General features: G+C 32.8%; 1 protein-coding gene across 3 annotated transcripts in view; it reads right to left on the bottom strand.

Moving 5' to 3' along the window:
- Positions 1-2,866: 2,866 nt before the first annotated feature.
- Positions 2,867-27,160, bottom strand: part of LOC143072891 (eukaryotic translation initiation factor 3 subunit A-like) — a 52,548-nt gene continuing 28,254 nt past the window's right edge. The window contains exons 14-23 of one of the 3 annotated variants that reach the window (XM_076248035.1): positions 26,717-26,821; positions 23,246-23,359; positions 22,521-22,643; positions 21,975-22,128; positions 21,215-21,389; positions 18,387-18,512; positions 11,944-12,404; positions 11,581-11,880; positions 7,027-7,095; positions 2,867-3,185 (exon numbers count right to left, since the gene is read on the bottom strand). In XM_076248035.1, the coding sequence (XP_076104150.1) occupies positions 3,133-3,185; positions 7,027-7,095; positions 11,581-11,880; positions 11,944-12,404; positions 18,387-18,512; positions 21,215-21,389; positions 21,975-22,128; positions 22,521-22,643; positions 23,246-23,359; positions 26,717-26,821 (1,680 nt within the window). In that variant the 3' untranslated portion in view covers positions 2,867-3,132. Of the gene's footprint in view, positions 3,186-7,026; positions 7,096-11,580; positions 12,405-18,386; positions 18,513-21,214; positions 21,390-21,974; positions 22,129-22,520; positions 22,644-23,245; positions 23,360-26,716; positions 26,822-27,160 lie in introns of all 3 variants that reach the window. The other 2 variants (XM_076248036.1, XM_076248034.1) reach the window with 2 other exon arrangements.

Here is a 27,160-nt window from a genome sequence, read left to right as displayed (position 1 = left end):
TATACTAAAGTTATTGTGCGAAAACCAAGAATAATGCTTATTTGGGCCCTTTTTTGGCCCCTAATTCCTAAACTGTTGGAACCAAAACTCCCAAAATCATTCCCAACCTTCCTTTTGTGGTCATAAACCTTGTGTCAAAATTTCATAGATTTCTATTTACTTAAACTAAAGTTATAGTGCGAAAACCAAGAAAATGCTTATTTGGGCCCTTTTTGGCCCCTATTAAATACCTAAAATGTTGGGACCAAAACTCCCAAAATCAATCCCAACCTTCCTTTTGTGGTCATAAACCTTGTGTTAAAATTTCATAGATTTCTATTCACTTTTACTAAAGTTAGAGTGCGAAAACTAAAAGTATTCGGACGACGATGACGACGACGCCAACGCCAACATCATACCAATATACGACCAAAAATTTTTTAATTTTTACGGTCGTATAAAAACAAGAACTTAACACTGAGCAATGAACCGTGAAAATGAGGTCAATGTCAAATAAAACCTGCGTGACTGACATATAGATCATAAAATATTTCCATACACCAAATATATAGTTGACCTATTGCATATAGTATTAAAAAAAAATCAAAACTCAAAAACTTAACTTTGACCACTGAACCATGAAAATGAGGTCAAGTTTAGATGACACCTGCCAGCTAGACATGTACACCTTAAAATCATTCCATACACCAGATGTAGTTGACCTATTGCATACAGTTTAAAGAAAAAAAAGACCAAAACACAAAACTTAACTATAACCACTGAACCATGAAAATGAGGTCAAGGTCAGATGACACCTGCCAGATGGACATGTACACCTTACAGTCCTTCCATACACCGAATATATAAGACCTATTGCTTATAGTATCTGAGATATAGACTTGACCACCAAAACTTAACCTTGTCAACTGATCCTTAAAATGAGGTCGAGGTCAAGTGAAAACTGTCTGACGGGCATGAGGACCTTGCAAGGTAGGCACATACCAAATATAGTTATCCTATTACTTTTAATAAGAGAGAATTTAACCTTAAATTTTTTTCAAACTTTTTTCAAGTAGCCACTGAACCATGAAAATGAGGTCAAGGACATGTGAGCGACAGAAACTTCGTAACATGAGGCATCTATATTCACAGTATGAAGCATCCAGGTCTTCCTCCTTCTAAAATATAAAGCTTTTAAGAAGTTAGCTTATGCCGCCACTGGATAACTATCCTGTCAAGCTTTCTGTGTCGCAGACTCAACAATCAAACTATATACCAAATCAATATCTTTTCACATGAAGAAACAAGCATTCTGTGAGTATTGCATTGCAATACAGTCCCCAAACGGTAAAAAACTCATTGTAATGAAACGAAATTCCAACTTGATCTATAACTTGTCAGGGTGTAAACTACATAAATCAACAAACACACCTACCACTTCATTCTTCAAACAACTTACTAAAGAAAACGAAAAAAAATAATCCAAAATGCCATTTATCTTTATACAATGTCTTTTACAAATCTTTTAAAAAATGAGTTATTTCCCTTAGAACAAAAATCTAGTTATAAGCAAGTATTTCTTTAATTCTAGGGAAAGGGCTTTAACTGAACAAGGAGAGCTAAAATCATGAAAATCGAACTTTTTACTTGTCATGATAAAAATATCAAATCAAAACTTTGTCAGTAGGGGACTAATAAAGTGTGGAAAACTGACTTGCTGGACTCACAGACAGACGGAGTGCAAACCTTAAGATTTTGTCAGTAGGAGACTAAAAAATGTGCAAAGCTTAAAGAACTTTTAAATAGCAGGAAATCATGTCTGTTTAGTCCTTTGTTAATTTATTTATCAATGACATTTTGCTTAGTTTCTTTTGTTGCCTGTTATGACATCAGACTCGGACTTCTTTAAAACTGAGTTTTACTGTGCATATTGTGCGTGTTTGTTGATTCTACATTGGCTAGAGGTATAGAGGGAGATTTCACCAACCATGTTTAACCTTGCAACATTTTTGTGCCCATTTTTATTTGAAGGCCAGCCTCAGGGTGCAGGATTTTACCCATTATGTGGAAAACCTATTGGTGGCCTTTGGCTGTTTTCTGCTCTTTTGTCGGGTTGTTGTCTCTTTGACATATTCCTCATTTTCATTCTCAATTTTATCAGTTTCCCTATTACTGTTGGGGTATAATTTCCAGTAGAATAGACATGCCGGAGGACAACTGATACAAATTGTGCAATTAAAATTTATTTTACAATCAATGTCATAATTATTTAACAATTAGCACTTCAATTACATAAATTTTGTAATAGCCATACATTTCAAATGACAAAGAAAACCATTAACAACATTAATAAATTATAATAACTGTTCCTACAAATTTATCATATACATGCATCTAGTTGTTGAATAATCTAGAAAATATAAATGTAGATTACCATTATTCAATGTGTATATATATTTAGGAGGGCACTTAAATTCCAAACCCACAATATATTTTGTTTTGTTTGCAGAATTCTAAATATTTTTATAATATTTAATGGAAATATAACAATGTATAATGCACCAATAATTCATTTTAAAGAATAAATGGCTTAAATGCCCATCTACTCTCAAAACAATAATTTCCAAAACGGCAAGAAAGATGAAATACAACAAGACACACATACATGTATGCTACAGCTTAAAATGACAATAAATAACTGATGATTTTTTTATAAGTGTGTAGTACTGTACAATGTTTGTATCAAATGTTCTGTATAGCACAGCTGTTCAATATTAAGTTTTTTGCTTTGTAAAAATAGTGGAAGTAAGTCTATGTTAAATTGTATTCAAAATCATCTAATAGTATATTAAAGAAGTAATCAGCATCAGATTGACCAATAAGAAGATTTCAGTATTTCACAGTTGTTTAATTTAACATGCTCAGTATCTGACAGTTGTCTTATAAGAAGAATCATTCATTTCGGTAAAGTTGTCCAAGAAGAACTTATTAGTTGTTTAATATTATTACATGATCAATATCTGACAGTTGTTGAATAAGATTAGTCATTCATTATGGTAAAGTTGTCCAATAAGAAGTGTTCAATAAATATGAGTTGGTCAATAAAAAGATTGTAATAAATTCCACTGTCCAGTATGTTATAGTTATCCAGAGTTATTTGTATTTGACCGTTGACCATCCTTCATCCCCTTCACCAGGTTTCCTTTCTGTAATAAAAAAAAAAACAAATATCCGATTAATCTCATGAATTTAAGAGTCAACAAGATTTATTAATACTTAACCTTATTTATCATATCCAGGTTCACAATCAATTTTCACATTATGCTAAAAATATAAACACTGTATGTGGAAATCATAAATAGGACAAGAGCTTGAAGGTACCATATTATTCACTGCTGTCAGCCATATCTGTATTTAGTAAATGTTAAATCATATATGCACTTATAAAACAGGAATGAACAATTGTTCTATTGGCCTAAATGTTTCCAAAAAAGAAATCTGAAGTTCAAACTCCCTTACCAAAACAAATTCTTTAGCTATTATATTCCTAACTTTATTTAATTTTACACATCTTTGACACCTCTTCTAGGAAAGGCAATGGTAGAAAAACATTTTTAATAGATATTTTCTGGGAGTTTAACTGTTTTGAGGAAGAATTACAGGTACTCAGATGTTTTAACAGTTGTCATCAAAAACAATCAGGACAGGTCTGTGTTTCATCATCACTGTAAGCTTGTAATTTTTAATTCTGTTAATTGTTTTGAGAGGTTAATATTTGATGTAAACTATATTTGACAAACAAGTAACTTTAAATACAATATAAATTTTAATTTTAGGCCAACTAAAATTAATTAGTAGATTTTCATCCAAATTTTTGAAAAAAATGGGGCGGGTGGGAGGATTTTATTTTTTAAATTTTATTTCATATGAAACCTTCTTGTCACGTGTTATTCATATATGCAAGTGTAATAATAAGCTTATATCATGTAAATACATCCATAAGGTATCGTGTATAAGACAATAACAATCAAAACCAAGGAGTAACCAAAGACTCATAAAACCAAAAGACATTTACATCAACAGTTACAAATAATAAGTAGGAAACAACACGAACTCCACTAAAACCAGGAGTGAAATCAGGTGCTCCGGAAGGGTAAGCATTTCCTGCACCGTATATGGCACCCATCATGTTATTTCTTTGTTCAGTTCGGTAATGATGGAAGGTTGTTATGATTGAGGAAGAATATCACTGAGATATGATTTCTGACACTCTTTTGTCATAATGGCCAATCAGCTCATGATGGCGACCATAAAATTGCTTGAGTAATGACCTTAATTTGATTGATTCATAGCCCTGTCTTAGCAACTTTTGAGAAAGCAGTATTCCTTGTTCAACAAAATTAAGGTACTTTTAGCTAGCTCTAGAGTAACGTATAAATTGAGACACATATACTCCATATGCTGATGCCGCTTTTTCAAATTCGTAAATATATATATCTGATTGGCAACCACTGTTCTACATGTAATTGCCCCTTTAGAAACCTATTTTATAGTAAACAACAGAAATGTGGAGAAATGCTCTCTGAAGTTGGACTATCTATATCAAATGTATTTTGCTTTCTAAGCAATGTTTTTTTTTTGTCCTAATAAAATGAAACAAAGGCATTGGTATGCAACACGAGCACAATAAGTACGGAATAAAATGAAAACTCAAACAGAGTTGAAATAATAGGGTTGGTCCTTAATATGCAAGATGCAAATATAATTACAATGTAGAACATAAAGTGACTCTATCGTGGGTATTGGGACAGAGGATGTTTGCTGTTTTTCTACAAAAAGAGAAAAGGCATGGATAAATCTAAATCTAAGAGCTTGCTATAAATTAATAAATTAAAAATGCGTATGTTTGTCGATTTTCTGAACTCAAAATACGGTCACCAATCTATAAAGCCCATGCTTGTGTCAATTTCTGTATTCCAGTCAAACGTGTTCCACGATTCTTACGCTTTTGGGTTTCATTCACAGTCCAAATTTCTTGACACAAAGTCATTGTATAAATAAAAGAAATCCAAGGTGTTTTTCTCACAAACATTTGTCAGTTTGTGTCATTTGTGACATACTGCGTTTTGCGTTCTTGGACACAGCGTATTACTCGTAAACCGAATATTTCACGGCCTTCTCGTAATCAATCTCTATTCTCGGTAAATGATGTTGTCATTATATATCAGCAGAATATATCGACTGAATCATTCAGTAAGAATTCTCTAAGAAATACGAAAACCGAAATTAGAAAAAGGAAGTTTCACATGAAACGAAATTATTGACGGTTACCGGTAACGGAATGAACAAAATACGGAAATCGTAATTTTTTCAAAAATAAAAAAAATCGGGGCGGGAAGATTTCAGAGGGGCGGGCGGGGATGAAAATCTATCAATTAATTTTAATTGGCCTTAGCAGAAACTAATAATTCTGTTTTAAGGATTTATACATTCTCAGAGGTGGATTTAGGGGGAAGCCCCCCCCCCCCCCTTTTCTGGGGAAAAATTGGTTGATAATATAGGAAATCACTGCAGCATGACCAAAGCAGGCCCCAACTTAAGAAAATTTCTGGATCCGCAAATAATTCTAAAACAAGAATGTGTCCATAGTACACAGATGCCCCATCCACACTATCATTTTCTATGTTCAGTGAACTGTGAGAACTGTGTAAAAACTCTAATTTGGCATTAAAAAATCTTTAGTGGACAAACGAATGAACGAAGAGATGGATGCACAGATCAGAAAACATAATGGACATAAAAATTACCTATTAAAATAACACTTGTAGGTCATTTTTTTTTTATACAGAACTAAATGAGGAATTTCAAGAGCTACATACATTACATTCCATTGGCTAAGTATTTTTTTACAAGGAAAGATTATAAAATGTAATAAACGGCTTCACAGTACCCAGCTAGATAACACTGCAGAGGTCCAACCCTGAACAGTTTGTACAAAAAATGGACCCAATATTCAAGCTTGATACAGGTCTTAATTTGAATTGTAATTAAATATCTGACACAGAATAAATGTAGTCAAGGAACTTGAAATTGGTAATATGATTTGAATTTATATATTTTATATTTGAAGGAATATTTGAAGAATTCCTGCTTTTGTGCAATACACTGCTGTTGCTCAATGTTTAGTAACGCTATTTTCAGACTTTCTTTTTTAAAATTTCTGAAATCTTCAGAAAACACCTTATACTCCCTGCTGTTTAAAAAAATTATACATACAAGCATATTTGTAAGATGACTACTTTCATGGAATATCAAAAATGATTATTTCATGTCGTTAAGTTATCATTTAATTTCTGCCCCGTTTCCCACCAAACAATTATGTAAACTGTTCAGCATTTAAAAGGCAAAGCATAATATTTAACAATACTGTTAATTCGTGTGTTACTAGAGTTACAAAACTGTTTTTAATAGTTTCTTCTTATGTTGTACTACAACACCACTGTCCCAGGTTAGTGATTGAACCTTGTGGTATAATTCAGAGCTATCAAAATACCTATACACAAGTTATTGTCCTGAAACTAGAAAAATGCTTGTTTTGGAGTTTTGGACCCCTAATTCCTTAACATTTTATGGTATTGTACCTTTTGTTAAAATTTCATAGAGATACATACATTTACTACAGTAATTCTCCAGAAATCAAATGTGTCTGGATGCTGCCGCAACAGTGATAGCAATATATACAACCCAAAAAGAATTTGTGGGCATATAAATTACGGGAGAGTGATTAAAATAGTTGGTTTTCCTGTTTGAATAGTTTTACAATAAAACATTTTTTAGGCATTTTTTAGCTTGCTGTGTGAGCCAAACCTCTGTGTTGGGGCCATTCTTGGAGCTATAATGTTTTAATTTCACAAATTGTGACTTGGATTGAGAGTTTTCTGATTGGCACTCATACCACATCTTCTTTCTGGCTCTATTAGCTTAAACAATATCTATATGAGCAAAATACTTCCAACAAATCCAGTACAAGAACTATAAACAAGTTACCTTTCTCTGGTTGTTTATCTCTCCAGCTTGTCTTGGGTGGTCCACCTTCACTTGGTGCACCTCCACCTCCTGGAAAACAAAATTCTCTTACAATCAAGTCTTCCTTGTTAAGTAATACATACACATATACACTGTTCCTTAATTATACATTTTATAATTACATCAGTGTAAAGAACTTGGGGAGAAATTGTCATTTATCATGACACTGTCAGCGATATATAGTACTGACGATTCCTTTATTTTTGTGTGAGTACCAATATTTTTTGGTGGATTGAAGAAAACTTTTTGTGGATATTAAATTTCATTGTTTTGACAGTCTGCAAACATTTCTTTTCAAAATTTGTAATTGGTTGAACATTTAAATTCACGGTTTCCTGTCCCCATAAAAATTGGTATCCAACGAATATGGGTGAATCCACAGTATAATTAAATATAATCGCTATTTTGTGCATTTTTCCTTTGATCTTTTTTTGTGATAATTTTCATATCATGCTACTAGCTTGAGATGCAAAATTATTGCTAGAAACTAAGCAGGCTAATGGCATTTCTAACGAAATTGACATGAAATTGACACGTCGTCATAGGTAAAATAGTGATAAACTATCCCGACAACTATTCCGTCCCGGCTCAAGCAAGAATATCAATCTCGTTGAGATGATCAACGATAATCTATAATTCTAATATACATATGATGCATACAAGTTTTTCAACGATCAAGATATAGTAACATACTCTCACCACTGAATGCAGCATAAATCAATAGAACAATCAATGAGTAATCATTTGAAAATTATACTGAACATTAACCATAGCGTTCATAGTGACAGTCAAATTAGACATATGACGTATGTTTTCTCTAAGTGAAGTCAGTGATCGGGAAGGATGTGCGCCCTGCGCCTATAGTGCAAATTGACCAGAAATGGCGCATAAAGTGACAAATGTAAGCGCCCACATGGCGCACGATATTTTTCACATCGTTTCGAAACGTTTAGATATTGTCAAATGGATTTCCGATCGTGTTCCGTGCCACCATGTGTTTGTACACAACTGTATAATGTTCCTCCAATCATAGGAGCACCTACAAATTTTATGATGTCTCGGATGTTTTCCTATGGTAATAAAACCATGCGGTTTAAGTCTCGGTTGTTTTCCTATGGTAATATAATAGAACCATGCGGTTTAACTGATAACCCCAAAAATGTAATTAACCATCATTCATGATATAATCTTTTATTAGCAACTTTAAATTTGTGAAATTTGGCTATTACAGTACATTCCGGTTATTTGCATAGCCTATTTGTCAGACGAAATTATGCAATAAAGCGGAGTATGCTTATATCCGAAATGCCAAATTACGGAGTCAAATAACATCGGTAGTGCAGATCAGTAAAGGAAATCCCTGAAGAAAGGTGAACGTTCATAACCCACTTGCAACATATGGAATGCTTATTTATTCTAATAAAAGTTATTTGTCTAGTGTCATACATTTTATTTCATTGTGCATTCTTTCAATAAAGTTTATAAACAAATTTTGTTTTTAGTTTGTTTATGTACCGACTTTTCCTTTACCTGTGATACGAAAATAAAATTGTTCTAAAAATAGATTTGTTTCTATGACCCGGATGTACACATTACATTGTTACGCTTTGATTAAAACAAACTGTTTAACAATGGTACAGTTTATAATCATTTTAAACAATAAATGTGTAATGAACTGCCTTTGATATGCAGTATTTACCGATTGCACAGTGATGTAACACTGTTACTTTAACTTCGTTAGTTTCGTATATGCAAAGCAGTTAACAGGTAATGGGGCCCTGTACGGGTTATTTGCTGGAAACGAGTGTTGAAAGTTAGATAATATAATAATTGGAAGTAAATGTTCTTTTAAAAAAATATTAAAAATGAAAGATTGATTTACAAAATTCTTCAACCATATATAAATGTCCTGTAATATTTAGCATAAATGTAGATCACCCCTAGCCGAATTACGAGATTAACACATTGGATAATGATCGATAATTAGCAGGCGTTAATGTTTTTAAAATTCACCTAAAATATTATCTATGAACAATGTTTGAAACCCAATCAATAATTAACACCTTTGGAAATAGAAGATCATAGAATGGTTCTGTTTTTACAACAATCAGCTGATTGACATTTTTATGACCTCGAGGCTTAAATTAGAATATGGGAAACTTTACCTGTGTACACATCGAGGACTTTTTTATAATCATATAAACAAGAAAGAAACTGTTTTAAAACTTTATTTAAATAACACAGAAGTAAATGTAAAATAATAACGAAAATAATGATGCAGTCAAGAAAAATATACTTACCAAATTGCCGTTTCCGGTCAAAAATCTTGTCAGTTTTAACTAAGCATATCTAGCTGGCGATTATTTTCTATGCAATTAACCGAAATGCCACTTGTAAGGCTATGCATATAAGGCCAATTAAAATTAATTGATAGATTTTCATCCCCGCCCGCCCCTCTGAAATCGACCCGCCCCGATTTTTTTTATTTTATAAAATTTACGATTTACGGATTTTGTTCGTTTCCGTTACCGATAACCGTTAAAATTTCATTTCATTTATAACTTCCTGTTTCAAATTTCGGTTTTGTACTTCAAAGAAATCTAACATGATTGCCGACATATTTTGCTGCTCTATGATGACAACATCATCTTCCGAGAGTAAAGATTGATAACGAGAATGATGTGAAATATCGTGATACAAGAAAAAACGCTGTGTCCTAGTCCACAAATCGCGAGATGTCCCAAATTTCTGTGATTAGAAAACTGTTTTTTTTAGTCCGAGATTACTCTGACGTTCAACGGGTGTTTTGCTAGACAAGCAGGGGCCCGTAGTCCCACGGCCCCAGCTTGTCTGGCAAAACAGCCGTTGGACGTCAGAGTAATCTGGGACTAAATTTTTTTATGCAATGACTTTTTACAGGAAGTTTAAATGTGAAAGACATATCCAAAGCGCAAGACTCGTGGAACCCATTGATACAGAAAACATGACTGGATTAAAAATATTGAAACACAAACTCAAACTTGTTAGATTTATGCCTTTTATGACCCTATGTTGAGTTTAAAAAGTCGACTAACATACACTTTTTATTTACACAAGCCCTTAGATTTTACCTATGACTGTCTTTTCTTGTTGAATAAAAGAAAATGTCCAAATACCCCAAAAGAGTCATTAAATAACAACTTCTTTTTATTTTTTTATTAAGTTCATGTTTTACATGGTAATTATATTTTCATCTTGCCTAAATGCATAAGTACCATCCCTATTATTTTCAACACTGTTTAAGTTTTGATTTTATTGTTCTCGTAATAATTGTATTGCATACCAATGCATTTTCTTCATTTTACGGGGACTAAAAACCATCGTTTAGAAACCCAAATACATTTAGTGTAGAAAGTCCAACTAAAGAGAGCATTTCTACACGTTTTTGTTTTTTAGTTTCTAAAGCCGCAATTAGAGACATTTATTCTAGGATTTGAAAGATAATGTAAGATTCCTCATACCTGTGCATACATGATATAAGCTTATTATTACACATGCATATATGAAGAACTCGTCACAAAATGGTTTCATATGAAATAATATTTAAAAAATAAAATCCTCCCACCCGCCCCATTTTTTTCAAAAATTTGGATGAAAATCTACTAATTAATTTTAGTTGGCCTAACCGGACAATTTAACATTAGATGAATGGGAAATGGTTTTGTGCAGGAGAAAAGTATGCAATTAACCGAATTATGCTATTAAGCGGTATGCAATTAAGTGGAATCGACTGTACAGACAATATTTAACTCTAATAATAATCTTTTAATTTAGTTCAGCTTGCTATTATTTTGATTGAAAACCCCTGAAGCCTTTTTATGAATATAGTTTTTGTCTCCATAAAAGGCGCTTAACTGTCCTTGTCATTTTTGGTTTTTGGCTCGTTTTGACATTTTGTAAACATGACTTCAGCGAATTATTGTTTTGTTCTATCAATAAATGGTACTCTTTACTTTTATTCTTGTCATCATGATGAAGTAATAATAATAATACAAGAAGTGCAGAGGAAGTGTCTGAAATGTCCTTTCATACGGAGCGTTTGGAATAAGTATGGTATTGACGAAGACCCAAATTTAATGTTAAAAAAAAAACTATGAACAAGCCAAGGCAACAGTACCAGTTTAAACATTGTAAATAAAGGTTATCTTTAATATTGTCCGTTTTGGAAGAAGTTATTGTATATTCATTTAAATTACAGAATCACAGGAACAATATCCATGATATTATTTAAAATTATAAAGGTAAGTAACAACACCTATTTGCCAAAAAATAATGATACTTTTTATTTTTTTTACAGAAGTCAATTCAAATGGCCTACTCATTTGACAACATGGCCCATTATTTTTTAAAATGGCCCATTGAATTTATTTTTGAGGGGCCCATGCCCATAGTGAAACAAATCAATAACCAACATTTTTGACACAAAAATCCGGTTAAAAAACCTTCCAGATCACTGGAAGTCAATATATATTTTACCTTTTCGCCAAGTATCCTCCCTTTCTTGAGGTGGTGGTCCTCTATCATCACGTGACGGAGGTCCACGGTCTTCTCTAGACCTCTCTGAAGGTCTATCTCGGCTTCCCCATCTATCGTCCCTTGAACTGTCACTACCACCACCATATCTATCTGAGTCTCCACCTCGTCTCCATGGACCTCTTTCTTCTTTGTCATCTCTTGAAGGCCCACGATCCTCTCTGTAATCCCTAGATGGTGGACCTCTCTCCTCTCTGATATCCCTGGAAGCAAACCTTGAACCTCTATCATCTCTTGAAGGTCCTCTATCAAAGTCTCTTGAAGGACCTCTCTCCTCTCTGATATCCCTTGAAGCAAACCTTGAACCTCTATCATCTCTTGAAGGTCCTCTATCAAAGTCTCTTGAAGGACCTCTATCAAAGTCTCTTGAAGGTCCTCTATCAAATTCCCTTGGAGGTGCTCGTTCACTGTCCCTTGCTGCAGCTCTATCTCTCCAGCTGCCAGCAGGTGGTGCCCCAGCATCTCTACCTTTGTCTCTCCAAGATTCTGCAGGAGGGCCTCTGTCATCTTTATTTCTATCTCTTCCCCATGCATCTCCAGGAGGACCCCTATCATCTCTCCCTCTATCTCTACCCCAGGCAGACTCCCCTGAAGGAGGACCACGATCGTCACGTCTATCCCTCCAAGCATCACCAGGTGGTCCTCTTTCATCTCTACCTGGTGGTGGTCCTCTGTCGTCTCTGTCAGGTGGTGCCCTCTCGTCTCTAGATGGTGTTCCCCTTCCACGCCATCCATCTCTATCATCTCTAGCAGGTGGTTCATCACCTCTGCAATGAAAACACAACAATTTCAACGAAGTAAAGAATTATTGTTTTCAATACTGTAAATTCAGAAATTATTACGAATTTGTCATTTTAGACTACAATGCCATTTTAATTTTTGCAAAATTGAAACAAGAGTGCACACGCTGAAATGTCTCGCCTTCTATACTAATCATTGATATTATGTTTATAGTCTTAAGTATAAAGCTAAGCTTTATTACAACTGTCACATAAACTTTACATTAACCAAGATAACTAAACAAAGACCAATGAACCTTGAAAAAGAGGTCCAGGTCAGATGAACCATGCCAGGCAGACAGGTACAGCTAACAATGCTTCGATACAACATATATAGTTGACACATAACTTATAGTTTAAGAAAAATAGACCAAAACACAAAAACTTAACACTGTGCAATGAACCGTGAAAATGAGGTCACGGTTAAATAAAACCTGCTCGACTGACATAAAGATCATAAAATATTTCCATACACCAAATATAGTTGACCTATGGCATATAGCATTAGATAAAAAGACCAAAACTCAAAAACTTAACTTTGACCACTGAACCATGAAAATGAGGTCAAGGTCACATGACATCTGCCCGCTAGACATGTACACTTAACAATCATTCCATACAACAAATATAGTAGACCTATTGCATATGGTATGAGAAAAACAGACCAAAACACAAAAATTTAACTATAACCACTGAACCATGAAAATGAGGTCAAGGTCAGATGACACCTGCCAGTTGGACATGTACACCTTACAGTCCTTCTATACACCGAATATACTAGCCCTATTGCTTATAGTATCTGAGATATGGACTTGACCACCAAAACTTAACCTTGTTCACCGATCCATGAAATGAGGTCGAGGTCAAGTGAAAACTGTCTGACGGGCATGAGGACCTTGCAAGGTACGCACACATCAAATATAGTTATCCTATTACTTATAATAAGAGAGAATTCAACATTACAAAAAATTTGAACTTTTTTTTCAAGTGGTCACTGAACCATGAAAATGAGGTCAAGGACATTGGACATGTGACTGACAGAAACTTCGTAACATGAAGCATCTATATACAAAGTATGAAGCATCCAGGTCTTCCACCTTCTAAAATATAAAGCTTTTAAGAAGTGAGCTAACGCCGCCGCCGTAGCCGCCGCCGGATCACTATCCCTATGTCGAGCTTTCTGCAACAAAAGTTGCAGGCTCGACAAAAAATCATGTTATATTCATGAAAAAAAAATTCAAAATGCGAGTTCAAATTATAGCAATTACAGCCCTGTCACATTTTTCGCATTAATAAAAACATCAAAATAATTTCTGAATTCACAGAATTTCTTTTTAATCATTAATGAAGAAATGTTTTATGACATAATTTTTAACTTCAGCACTGAATTTTCTAGATTAGGATTCATTCACCAGCATCTAATTTAGATGGCTGTTAAGATAGATGTGTACAAACATATTTGTATGATGACTACTTTCATGTAATATCAAAAATGATTATTTCATGTCATTAAGTTATCATTTAATTTCTGCCCCGTTTCCCACCAAACAATTATGTTAACTGTTCAGCATTTTAAAGGCAAAGCATTTTATTTTATATTACATTTACTTTATGGAATTCTAGTTGAAATACTCAGTTAACTATGCACATATGCCAATCTTACAACTCTTAGGAAATTCTTAACAGAAGGGCCTAGTTTAGCTTTTACTTTTAATTTCAATACTTAAATTTGATCAATTTGAAAACTCACACTCTAAGCTTATTCTAACTGTAGTTAATTTACAAACATATTTGTATGATGACTACTTTCATGGAATATCAAAAATGATTATTTCATGTCGTTAAGTTATCATTTAATTTCTGCCCCGTTTCCCACCAAACAATAATTTAACTGTTCAGCATTTAAAAGGCAAAACAAATTATTATAGAATACCATTACTTCATGAATCACTAGTCAAAGTTCACAATAAAGATATGCACATAAATAGATCTTCAAGACTTTTTTCAAATCAGAATTAAACATATGTAAACAATAAAATTATATAACTCTGGCCTTAATTAGTGTTTATATTTTTTCCATAGAATAACAGCAGCTTCCAGAAACATCATTACAAATTTTCTTCACAGTTCATTTGTAAGATGACTACTTTCATGGAATATCAAAAATGATTATATCATGTCGTTAAGTTATCACTTAATTTCTGCCCCGTTTCCCACCAAACAATTATGTAAACTGTTCAGCATTTAAAAGGCAAAGCATATTATTTCGGAATACTGTTAATTCATGTAGCACTAGTTGAAATAAACAATAAAGCTATGCTGTATGTATATATCTTAAATGATCTAAATTCTCTGCAGAATTAAAATATAAAACCCTGAAATTAATTAAACAGATCAGAAATTGCACTCTTGTGCAACTTTTTTTCAATAGAATACTATGAGCTTCCAAGAAGCACCATTACAAATTTTCTAAACACATACAGCAACAGTCAGATGATTATTTCTTGTAATTGACAAGTTATTTTTTACTTTTTATTTTTAAGGGCCTAATTTAGCTATCAAATGATTTTAGCAGCTATTTTTCTTATTTCAACACTGAAATTGATTAATTATAAAACTTAAACCAACACCTTAAACTGACTGTTAAGATAGATGTATACAAACATATTTGTAAGATGACTACTTTCACCTAATATCAAAAATGATTATATCATGTTGTTAAGTTATCAATTAAGTTTTGTCCCATTTCCCACCAAACAATTATGTAAACTTCAGCATTTGAAAGGCAAAGCATAACATTTCACAATACTGTTAATTTATGTGTTACTAGAGTTACAAAATTGCTTTTAATAGTTTCTTCTTATGTTGTACTGTTGTCTCATTGGTAATCATACATCTCCTTATTTTTATATTTGTATGATGACTACTTTCATGTAATATCAACAGTGATTATTTCATGTCGTTCAGTTATCATTTAATTTCTTCCCCGTTTCCCACCAAACAATTATGTTAACTGTTCAGCATTTAAAAGGCAAAGTATATTATTATTAAAACCTAGACTAAATTGAGCAGATAAGAAATTGTGTACATGTATATTTTTTTTCCATAGAAAACCAACAGCTTCCAGAAGCATAATTACAAATTTTCTGAACACTCTAAAACATTAATTTGCATGTGAAACTTGATCAATATTTTTACAGTTATTAAGTTTTTATCATCTGTTGACAGTGATATTGTTTGCTTTTTTCAAAACTACCTCTACCCTTTTTTATTGGGAAAATATGCGCAATTTTCATTAAATAGAGAAATTTCAAATAAACCATGAATTTGATTGAAACTTCAATTTTACAGACCCCCTTTCATGAGTGAAATCCTGCTTTGAAATAAGACCCCTTTTTGTCAGTGATGATACATAAATAAACCCTCAAATCTACACAAACAGTCATTTTAGGCATGAAAAATGTATATAAAGTGTCTTTCAGTTTGCATTCATGCACATTAACTACTGAGACTGAACTGTTTGGGAAAGAAGTTGTCTTTTTGGGAATAATTTTAAGCCATTTTTTTTAAAATTGGGATTCGTCTCCAGGGGGAAAAGCTTTTATTCTCCACTAATTTAAGGCAAACAATATCACTGGTTGATTAACAAGCATTTTATATCAAGAGCTTGTTAAATGTTTAAAATTCACAATTAGAACATTTGAGAATACCTATTGTACTAATTGAAAAGATTTTTTTTTTACTTTTTCTTTATAATTCAATACTGAAATTTTATTAATTATCAAACTTAAACTAACTTCTTATATAGACTTCTGTTAATTTAAGATATTAAACATATTTGTATGATGACTACTTTCATGGAATATCAAAAATGATTATTTCATGTCGTTAAGTGATCATTTAATTTCTGCCCCGTTTCCCACCAAACAATCATGTAAATTGTTAAGCATTTAAAAGGCAAAGCATATTATTTAATAATATTGTTAATTCATGAAATACTAGAGTTACAAAACATAAGCTTTTCCTTATGGTGTAATGTTACGTTAGTGGGAGAGACAAGTATTCACAAACATATTTAATCCCACCTTATTCAATAAGTGCTTGTCCCAAGTCAGGAGCCTGTAGTTCATTGCTAGTCATTGGTTCATGTCCGTCATATTTGTTTTGTTTTAAATTAGGCTGTTAGTTTTCTCAATTGAATTGTTTCATATTTGTCATGTCAGATCTTTAATAGCCAACCAAACAGTATGGGTTTTTCTCATTGTTCAAGGCCATACAGTTGTCTAAAATTGTTTACATCCATTTATTTGATTTTAGGTGGATAATCGTCTCATTAGTAATCATATATCTCCTTATTTTTATATTTGTATGATGACTACTTTCATGTAATATCAAAGATGATTATTTCATGTCATTAAGTTATCATTTAATTTCTGCCCCGTTTCCCACCGAACAATTATGTTAACTGTTCAGCATTTAAAAGGCAAAGTATATTATTATCAAAACCGTGACTAAATTCATTAGATAAGAAATTGTGTACATGTTCATCTTCCATCAGCATCATCACAAATTTTCTAAACACTACAAAACATTAATTGCATGTGAAACTTGATAAATATTTGTACAGTTATGAAGCTTTTATCATCAAGCATTTTAAATCAAGAGCTTGTTTAATGTTTAAAATTTACAATTAAAACATTTTACAACATCCTTTGTATTTTACCAATTAAATATTATTCTTTCAATTGTCAATTCATAATTTCACATTTTATTTTTTACAGAAGGGCCTATTTTAGCTATAAATTTGATTTTAGCAGCTATTTTTTTATTTTTCAAAACTAAAATTTTATAAATTATCAAACATTCACAGGGATGATTCCACTATATAGTTTAGGGCTGCTTAGCGGCCCTTAAATCGGCGGGCGGCCCAAACAAATTTATGTGAATATAAATTCCCTATTCTGGAAAAATAAAATAAAAATCGATATTTCCGGAAATGTTTCCTTCACTCATTTAGGCAACTATAATTTTGCATAGTTCGTCGTCAAACATTTAAAAGTCCGGATAAGATTAATACTGTCAAAGATTGCACTTTATTAACAACGATTAAATTATGTCAACATGTGGTAAAACGATTTTAGCAGCCGGATTCAATTGATGAAAATGTTATGGGAGTATTTGATCTCGTAAAAGCAGATCGCCAAGCAGGTCGATAAAAAAAATGGGTGCCATTAATAAAGCAGACCTGCGTTTCTTTGTCATTCAAGTATTACCCTATAGTAACAGCAGTCCATTCATGCTAACTGGGAGTAAATTGGACTCAAGTGTCTTGCTGGCTAATTATTATTGTCAAGTCAGGTCTACCTTAATGTCCGTTTTTACGGATTTTTTACAAAACGGTGACCTATATTTTACAGACTAGATTCCTATTGGCCATAATATACCTCTTTGTGTTCCTATTCTACCTATGCATGCATTTACGATAATCATTGATAAACTATGATAAATTATCAATAATTATCGTAAATGCATGCATAGGTAGAATAGGATTTATTTCATCTTAGATTTTATGCATAAAAAATTCCCAATTGGTTAGAAATTCCCAATTTGATGGACAAGGGACCCATTTGAAAACACCTGAAATCATCCCTGATTCACTAATATCTTAAAAAGACTGATGTTAGTATAAGATATAAAACATATTTGTAAGATGACTACTTTCATGGAATATCAAAAATGATTATTTCATGTCGTTAAGTTATCATTCAATTTCTGCCCCGTTTCACACCAAACAATAATATTTACTGTTCAGCATTTAAAAGGCAAAGCATATTATTCCAGAATACTGGTTATTCATTGTATACTTGTTGTTTACAGTTATGAAGCTATTAACATCTGTTGACTTCAATACCCACTTTTACAATACATATGGACTTAATTCTGTATTACTCATCTAATCTAATGAATTACCTTTGAGGTGGTGCATCAGGATCCCTTTTCCAGCTATCTGCTCTCTGTTTCTCCCTCTCTCTCCATCCAAGACCTCCACCTCCTTGTAATGGTTTCCATGATCTACGACCCTCATCTGAAGGAGCCCTGTAATACAAAATTTACATTTTCATGTTTTGAATCACCATATACTACACAGGGTTTGAAAAAACCTGCTTGTATATAGCTACAAAGATACTGTAAATTTTTTAAATTTTAGGTAAAATGTTGAGAAAAAAAACCTTGTAATTGTTCTTTCTTGATGAACCAAATAGACCAGATTAGAATGTAGAATACAAGATTGTAAAAGATTTTACATTTAAACACACCTAACAGAGTCAATTCCTGAAATGCATTCTAAAAATATACAAATTCCTGAAATGCATTCTAAAAATATACAAATTCCAGAAATGCATTCTAAAAATATACAAACTACCCATAGGATGATGGGAGCAATTGAACAATTTCAATGAACCTCAGGGATCTCCATGGATGAAAATTGAACGATGGAGGAACTTTCACCATTACAAACCGTGTCTACGCTGTACAGTGTAGCGCGATCGGAAGTATTTTATCCCTCCATACAAGGAATGGTGAACATGCTAAATCATTGCTTATTTAAATTATATTTATTTGAATTTTTATTATAGAATTAGAAGTATCAATATTTTCATTTATTGCCGTTTTTAACCATTCAAATGCCAAGTCTTCATGGTCCCCCCTTAGTCGAGAATGACCAAAAGCTGTCATGAAGGTCCTCATGTAGATTTCTTGTATTTTTGGTAATTGTTATGGGGGTTAAAAATCATATGATGTGGAGCTTATTTTTCATGGACACTGTCAAATTTAGTCGGCCCCAGCTTGTCTGGCAAAACAGCCGTTGGACGTCAGAGTAATCTCGGACTATGTCAAATTCAGAACCCATTACCGGTATGGCTGATTTGCAGCAACAACAAAACGATTCGTACGGGTTATGTAAAAGGTTAAAGAGATTTGTAAAGCAAACATTGACAAATGAAAAGGTTTTTAATGACTTTATCTGGCAAATTGATGCTGTGCAACATGCATCTTTCGAGTCTGAATAGAAACCGGAAACGTGGATGTAACAATTTGATTGTAATATACGAAATGAATTTCGGAATTACGATACGATATTTCTTTACAGGAAATATTTAAGTTTTTACTTTTAAACTTTTAAAGTAATTCTAAATTATCGTTACAGCAGTACTCGAGTTATTTGCAATGAAATAATATTTACTGTTTTGCGTCTTATTTTGTACTTCTTAAAAAAGGGGGATTCTGATTGCGTAAGTCAAAATAAAGCACGTGTTCGACTTGTTAAACTGTTTTCTTTGTAACTGGATTATTAATTATTTATTTAATCTAAATTATCATAATCATTTGCTGAAACTTAGTTGATTAATTCGACAATGGATCGTCTATCCTCAGATAGTATTCTCCTGTCTGGTTTGTTGATCTACCTGTACAAGCTCAGGTACAAGTGATTAGCGATCTTAATCCGGATATCCCTCAGGCGTTAGAACTGTATTGGATTATAACATAAAAAGCCTAAGGGTTATGCAATTACATGCATTTGATTATAATTGATAAAAAAAAATGGTCGGGCTGCAAAAAACGATGAAGTTTTGAACGATGGCGGAAGACCATTTAACGATGGCGCAAGACAATTTAACGATGGCGCAAGACATTTGAACGATGGCGGGGCGCCATCGTTAAACAGGCCATGGAGATCCCTGGAACCTTGAAAATGAGGTCAAGGTCAGATGAACCATGCCAGGCAGACATGTACAGCTAACAATGCTTCTATACAACATATATAGTTGACCCATTACTTATAGTTTAAGAAAAATAGACCAAATCACAAAAACTTAACACTGTGCAATGAACCGTGAAAATGAGGTCACAGTCAAATAAAACCTGCGCGACTGACATAAAGATCATAAAATATTTCCATACACCAAATATAGTTGACCTACGGCATATAGTATTAGATAAAAAGACCAAAACTCAAAAACTTAACTTTTGACCACTGAACCATGAAAAATGAGGTCAAGGTCACATGACATCTGCCCACTAGACATGTACACCTTACAATCATTCCATACAACAAATATAGTAGACCTTTTGCATATAGTATGAGAAAAACAGACAAAAACACAAAAATTTAACTATAACCACTGAACCATGAAAATGAGGTCAAGGTCAGATGACACCTGCCAGTTGGACATGTACACCTTACAGTTCTTCCATTCACCGAATATACTAGACCTATTGCTTATAGTATCTGAGATATGGACTTGACAACCTTGTTCACTGATCCATGAAATGAGGTCGAGGTCAAGTGAAAACTGTCTGACAGACATGAGGACCTTGCAAGGTACGCACATATCAAATATAGTTATCCTATTACTTATAATAAGAGAGAATTCAACATTACAAAAAATTTGAACTTTTTTTCAAGTGGTCACTGAACCATGAAAATGAGGTCAAGGACATTTGACATGTGACTGACGGAAACTTCGTAACATGAAGCATCTATATACAAAGTATGAAGCATCCAGGTCTTCCACCTTCTAAAATATAAAGCTTTTAAGAAGTGAGCTAACGCCGCCACCGCCGTAGCCGCCGGATTACTATCCCTATGTTGAGCTTTCTGCAACAAAAGTTGCAGGCTCGACAAAAACAACATATAAAATTCCTCAAATATTATGTACTTTATTTGGCATTTTCTATTTAATAAATAACATTAGTCATTAAGCAGTTATGATAAACTTTTGAACAAAACTCACCCTCCTGGTCTTCCTCCTCCAAGTTCTTCTCTCCTTCTTTTCTCTCTTTCTTCTATCTCTACTTCCCTAGCTCTCTGTTTGGCAGTCTGTTCCTCCAATTTCCTTATTTTCTCTTTGTATTCTTCTTCTTCTTTTTCTATTCTCTCCTTCTCCATCTGTTCTTTTTCTTCTCTCTCTGAAATTATATACATGTATCTGATATTAAAAACAATATAAAAAACATATCTTAATATTCTGAAACTAGGCTTTATTTCATCAACTTGCTTTTTGCTGACTTGACTGTTGTTTTCTACAGCAGTTAATATTTTGACCAGCTAACAGTTTAGTTTGATCAAACAAATCCCAATTGAGTCCAAATTCTGAATCAACTTCAAAAAGTGGAGAGCAACACTAAGTCAATTCACAGCAATATGTAACAATATCTATAGGTCTAATCCTGGAATGTGTAGCATGTACAAGGATTAACCAACCTAACCTGTCATTACTGCATTGACAAATTATCAGTATTGAGAACTTATCTTTTTACTGAAATTAAATATTTCATTATTATTGACACACTATATAAGATAATATCAATCAAATATTTGAGGAATAATTTTAACAATCTAAATGTGCAATTTAAGCAAAGGAAAACTTTATACATTCAAATTTGTTTGAATAATATATAATCAGATGCTAGAAACCCTAGACTAAGAAACAGTTAAGAGTTCTTATGACAGACTTCTTAACAACTGGAGATTATTTCAATACCCTGACCAACCTCTGAGCAACTCTTCATCTTTAGCTCTCTGTTCAGCTTCTCTCTTTTCCTCAATCCATTTAGTCCTTCTATCTTCCTTTCGTTTTTCTTTCCTGTCTGCCAGTCTCTTTTTTCTTTCTTCAGACATTTTCAGATCAAACTCTTTCACTTTTTGCTTTAATAAAAAATTGAATTCATTTTTGAAATGCAAATACTGTTACTTTCAGAATGAATACATATATTCTATATAAATAATCCCATTCTTTTGCAAGAGACAAACTTTTGAGTTATATTCAGGCCATTCCTTTTATTTATAAAATTAAATATGCAAAGCTTTATCATATCAAAATAGTCATCCTTTCTCATTTTCTAACATTACATTGCATTTGTGAAATAGCAGGTGCTAGCTTCAGCTGCAGTCAGACACTTTATATATATAAATCCCCAAACTTTAAACAATAAACGGTGTAACTGTCCTGCTGTTAACTTGGAAAAAAAATCTTTTTCTATTTATATCTCTTGTGTTAAAGAGGAGCTGAAGATACCAAACTAAATAACATTAATTACCTTGAACTGTTCCTTCCTCTTTCCTCTCAACATGTTGACAAATTCATCTTTATCCTTCTTCATTCTGCTTAGTCTATCCCTCTGTTGTAGGGCATTTTCTCTTTCTTTCTTAACTTTTTCAATCTAAAAACAACAATAGCAGAATAATGCTTACAAAGGAATTGATTAATAATATAAAATATGAATGCACACACTGGGTTCACATGTAAAATCATTTTGCATTTCACAAGTTGGTAAAATGTTTACATGCTAGCATTCTCACTACAAATTTCCTCCCTAACAGATGGGGTGGCTTAATGTACTCAGATTTATAAATCTGTCATCAGTCTGATGTCAGGACAGGTCTGTGTCATCATCACAGTACATTATTGTTGTTGGTCTTTGGTTCTAAAATAACTTTATACCCTTGCTATGAAGGACACTTAACATGCTCAATTATTTGCATTGAGTAGACTTTGTGATAATTCTATTCATAAAACATTACTTTGTGTTAAGAACCCAGTAGTCAAGTCATCCATATCACTGCGAAATCCCAAGACTGTATAAAAAGTAAACAACAAATGTGCTCATTGTAAAACAAGAAAAAATTTCTATGACATTGGAGAAACTTTTGTTAGGGCTGGACAATTATTTCAATAAGTATGGATTAACATATATGTTGCTATAAGATGAATTTAGTGGTTTCAAAAGTAAACACTATCAAAAATCATTCAAATTTTTCTTACCCTTTCTTCTTCTTGTTGCTCCCAGAATCCCTTCAACTCCTGACGATCTGAATCATACTGCTTTTTCAACAAAGGAAGCTCTTCCAGTCTCTTAGCTCTAGCAAAGAAGTCGATCTGTAAGAAACAAAGATCTTTCAATGGACATTCTGTCACAGACAAGCTTGAAACGGATGAAAATTTGGCTGGTGTTAAAATCCAGAAAAGGTCATTCAGCATGAAAGAATATGCCTGGTTTTATTTTTACTAGTTTAACCAGGTGCTCCGCAGGGCGCAGCTTTATACGACTGCAGAGGTCGAACCCTGAACAGTTGGGGCAAGTATGGACAAAACATTCAAGCGTGACACAGCTCTGAATTTGGATTGTGATCAAATTTTTGACATTACATGGTTTTTTTTACACAAAACAAATGTCAAGATTTTACAAATCAATTAAAGATTTCTTCTTCAAACTTATTTAAATCTAATATTAAATAGTTGACACAGAATGAATGTGGTCTAATGAACTTAAAAATTTTTTTTTGCCTTTGAGCAATTCACTATGCTGTTGAATATTAATCCTCTCAAAAAAATGTTTGAAGAAATTTTCTTTTTATTTATGAAATCTGAAATGAGAAAAATTTAACCCCCACCCCCCATTTTTTTTTCACATCCCCGTTTCCCTTTTTCCAAAACTGATATCAATTCAAATTTCTAATGGAGTTTGCAACAATAACTACTCTTTTAAATACATCATAAAATATTAAAATGTAAAATAAAGTGCTTGTTATCACTGAATGGTAAAGATTGGTTGGTAGTAAAAGTGAATATACATTGTTTATTGTATAAAACAATAAAATAAACTTCATCAGCAACATTTTATATTGGCAAATTTCCAATGAAGTTATTTACATAAAGTTATTGGCAAATAAAAATAGAAAATGACATCATAGTCATGTCTGGCAAATGTCCAACATACATTATCTAAAAACATTTTAGATAAGATAAGGAAAAAAAGCTTCATCAGCAACATTTTATATTGGCAAATTTCCAATGAAGTTATTTACATAAAGTTATTGGCAAATAAAAATAGAAAATGACATCATAGTCATGTCTGGCAAATTTCCAACATATATTATCAACTACTATTCTATACAAAGAAAGATAACTCCAATTGAAAATTAATTGCTATTGCACAATATTGTGCAATTAGATATTTCTTGCTATTGTGCAATACTGTGCAATTGAAAATTTCTTGCTATTGCACAATACTTGATATGGAATCCTGATTTGGACCAACTTGAAAACTGGGCCCATAATCAAAAATCAAAGTACATGTTTAGATAAAGCATATCAAATAAGCCCAAGAATTTAATTTTTGTTAAAATCAAACTTAGTTTAATTTTGGACCCTTTGGACCTTAATGTAGACCAATTTGAAAACTGGACCAAAAATTAAGAATCTACATACACAGTTAGATTTGGCATATCAAAGATCCATTTATTCAATTTTTGATGAAATCAAACAAAGTTTAATTTTGGACCCACATTTGGACCAACTTGAAAACTAGGCCAATAATTAAAAATCTAAGTACATTTTTAAATTCAGCATATCAAAGAACCCCAAAGATTCAATTTTTGTTAAAATCAAACTAAGTTTAATTTTGGACCCTTTGGACCTTAATGTAGACCAATTTGAAAACGGGACCAAAAATTAAGAATATACATACATAGTTAGATTCGGCATATCAAAGAACCCCAATTATTAAATTTTTAATGAAATCACACAAAGTTCAATTTTGGACCCTTTGGGCCCCTTATTCCTAAACTGTTGGGACCAAAACTCCCAAAATCAAACCCAACCTTCCTTTTATGGTCATAAACCTTGTGTTTAAATTTCATAGATTTCTATTTACTTATACTAAAGTTATGGTGCAAAAACCAAAAATAATGCTTATTTGGGCCCCTTTTTGGCCCCTAATTCATAAACTGTTGTGACCTCAACTCCAAAAATCAATCCCAACCTTCCTTTTGTGGTCATAAACCTTGTGTTTAAATTTCATTGATTTCTATTTACTTATACTAAAGTTATTGTGCGAAAACCAAGAATAATGCTTATTTGGGCCCTTTTTTGGCCCTTAATTCCTAAACTGTTGGAACCAAAACTCCCAAAATCAATCCAAACCGTCCTTTTGTGGTCATAAACCTTGTGTCAAAATTTCATAGATTTCTATTCACTTAAACTAAAGTTATAGTGCGAAAACCAAGAAAATGCTTATTTGGGCCCTTTTTGGCCCCTAATTCCTAAAATATTCAGACCAAAACTCCCAAAATCAATCCCAACCTTCCTTTTGTGGTTATAAACCTTGTGTTAAAATTTCATTGATTTCTATTCACTTTTACTAAAGTTAGAGTGCGAAAACTAAAAGTATTCGGACGACGACGACGACGCAGACGACGACGCCAACGTGATAGCAATATACGACCAAAAAATTAAAATTTTTGCGGTCGTATAAAAATAAATAACTAACTACACAAAACTATCATGGTCAATGTTATTAGAACTCCAAGTAGCAATAGCATACACTGGTCGGTTATGCCAGAAGAATTGTCCACTTCCAGTTGTAAGACCTGCGGACCTCTTGTAATGTCTGTGTGAGAAGGGGTGTTTAGGACTTGTACAGTTTTACAGTTACTTACTATAGTTAAGAAGCCTATAATTAATTTGTCCCCCCCCCCCCCCTTATGATTATAACAAAAGGTTGAAAGCAATAAAAAAAAGCTACAAGTTTTATTATCATTTTTTTTTAATAATAAACTACATTGTATGTAACTTATGAAATTTCATTCACAAATTGACAATATTGAACAAATGCAAAACATTTAATAAAAGTATAAAAACAAACAAAACATTTAAACAACATTTCACATGAAACCCCTGCATTATAGGTCATACATATTTTATAACTGATTACAAAATAATTATAATCAATGTATTTTCAGATAATTACTCGAGAAAAAAAAAACAATTCAATGTTAACTTACCCAAAATTGAAGCAAATATTACAGACTTTTCCCTATTTTTTAAAGTAAAAAATTAAGGCTGAAATCCCTAAAATCCAGCAGCTGGCCCCCTACCAGGACTAGCCCTGGACCCAATGGGGGCCTAAGGCGGCCCCCAGACCCCTTGCCCTTTGGGTTTGGTTCCCCCTAAAATCTGAAAGGTACCACCAGTCTAAAAAAATAATGAAACCCCTGCACACCTTCAAAAGCTTAGGCTGAAATACCATTGTCACATGTTAAAACTAACAGATCTGTGTTGTCAGATCCTTATAAGGGAAGTTAGGACACAAGTGTTGTATGTTTATCAGATATGGTTAACCTTTGCTATTAAATGTCCCTTCTTTTTCTTGGTAAAAAGGTCTAAACATTTTCTATATCTGACTCTCCGTTGTCATACAATACCAGAAATACATTGAATATGTTCAACACCCACCTTTTTCTCCTGAGACTTCAATCTTTCATTTAATTCTTTCTTTTCTTTTTCCAGCTGTTCAACCTGTTTAGCCATAATGTCTTCAATGTCTAAAGTGCCAATATCCTGAAAACAAATTTACTACTGTAAAACTCTCTTGAAATTAATTTTCAAAACGACAACGAAGATCTAGTATCTGCTATATTTTCAACATAACATAGTCTATGAATGCCCTTGATGGTCTTCTGTTCACCTAGATTTTGGGAAGTTTTAGGTTCAAACCAAAGACTTTATAATTGGTATATGCTACTTCTGCTAAGCACACAACATTAAGGAGTAAGAGCAGACAGGTAGGCTCGTATTAAGAATACAGTAATAGGTCTGGCTAGAGTGATGTGCCTTCTTGCAAACTGTTTTCTTGTGACTACCATATTCATTTTGAGATTATTTAGTACTTGAATTGGA

This window comes from Mytilus galloprovincialis, chromosome 4, assembly GCF_965363235.1.
Source record: "Mytilus galloprovincialis chromosome 4, xbMytGall1.hap1.1, whole genome shotgun sequence".
NCBI lineage: Eukaryota > Metazoa > Mollusca > Bivalvia > Mytilida > Mytilidae > Mytilus > Mytilus galloprovincialis.
This window is presented reverse-complemented; position numbering and strand designations above follow the sequence as displayed.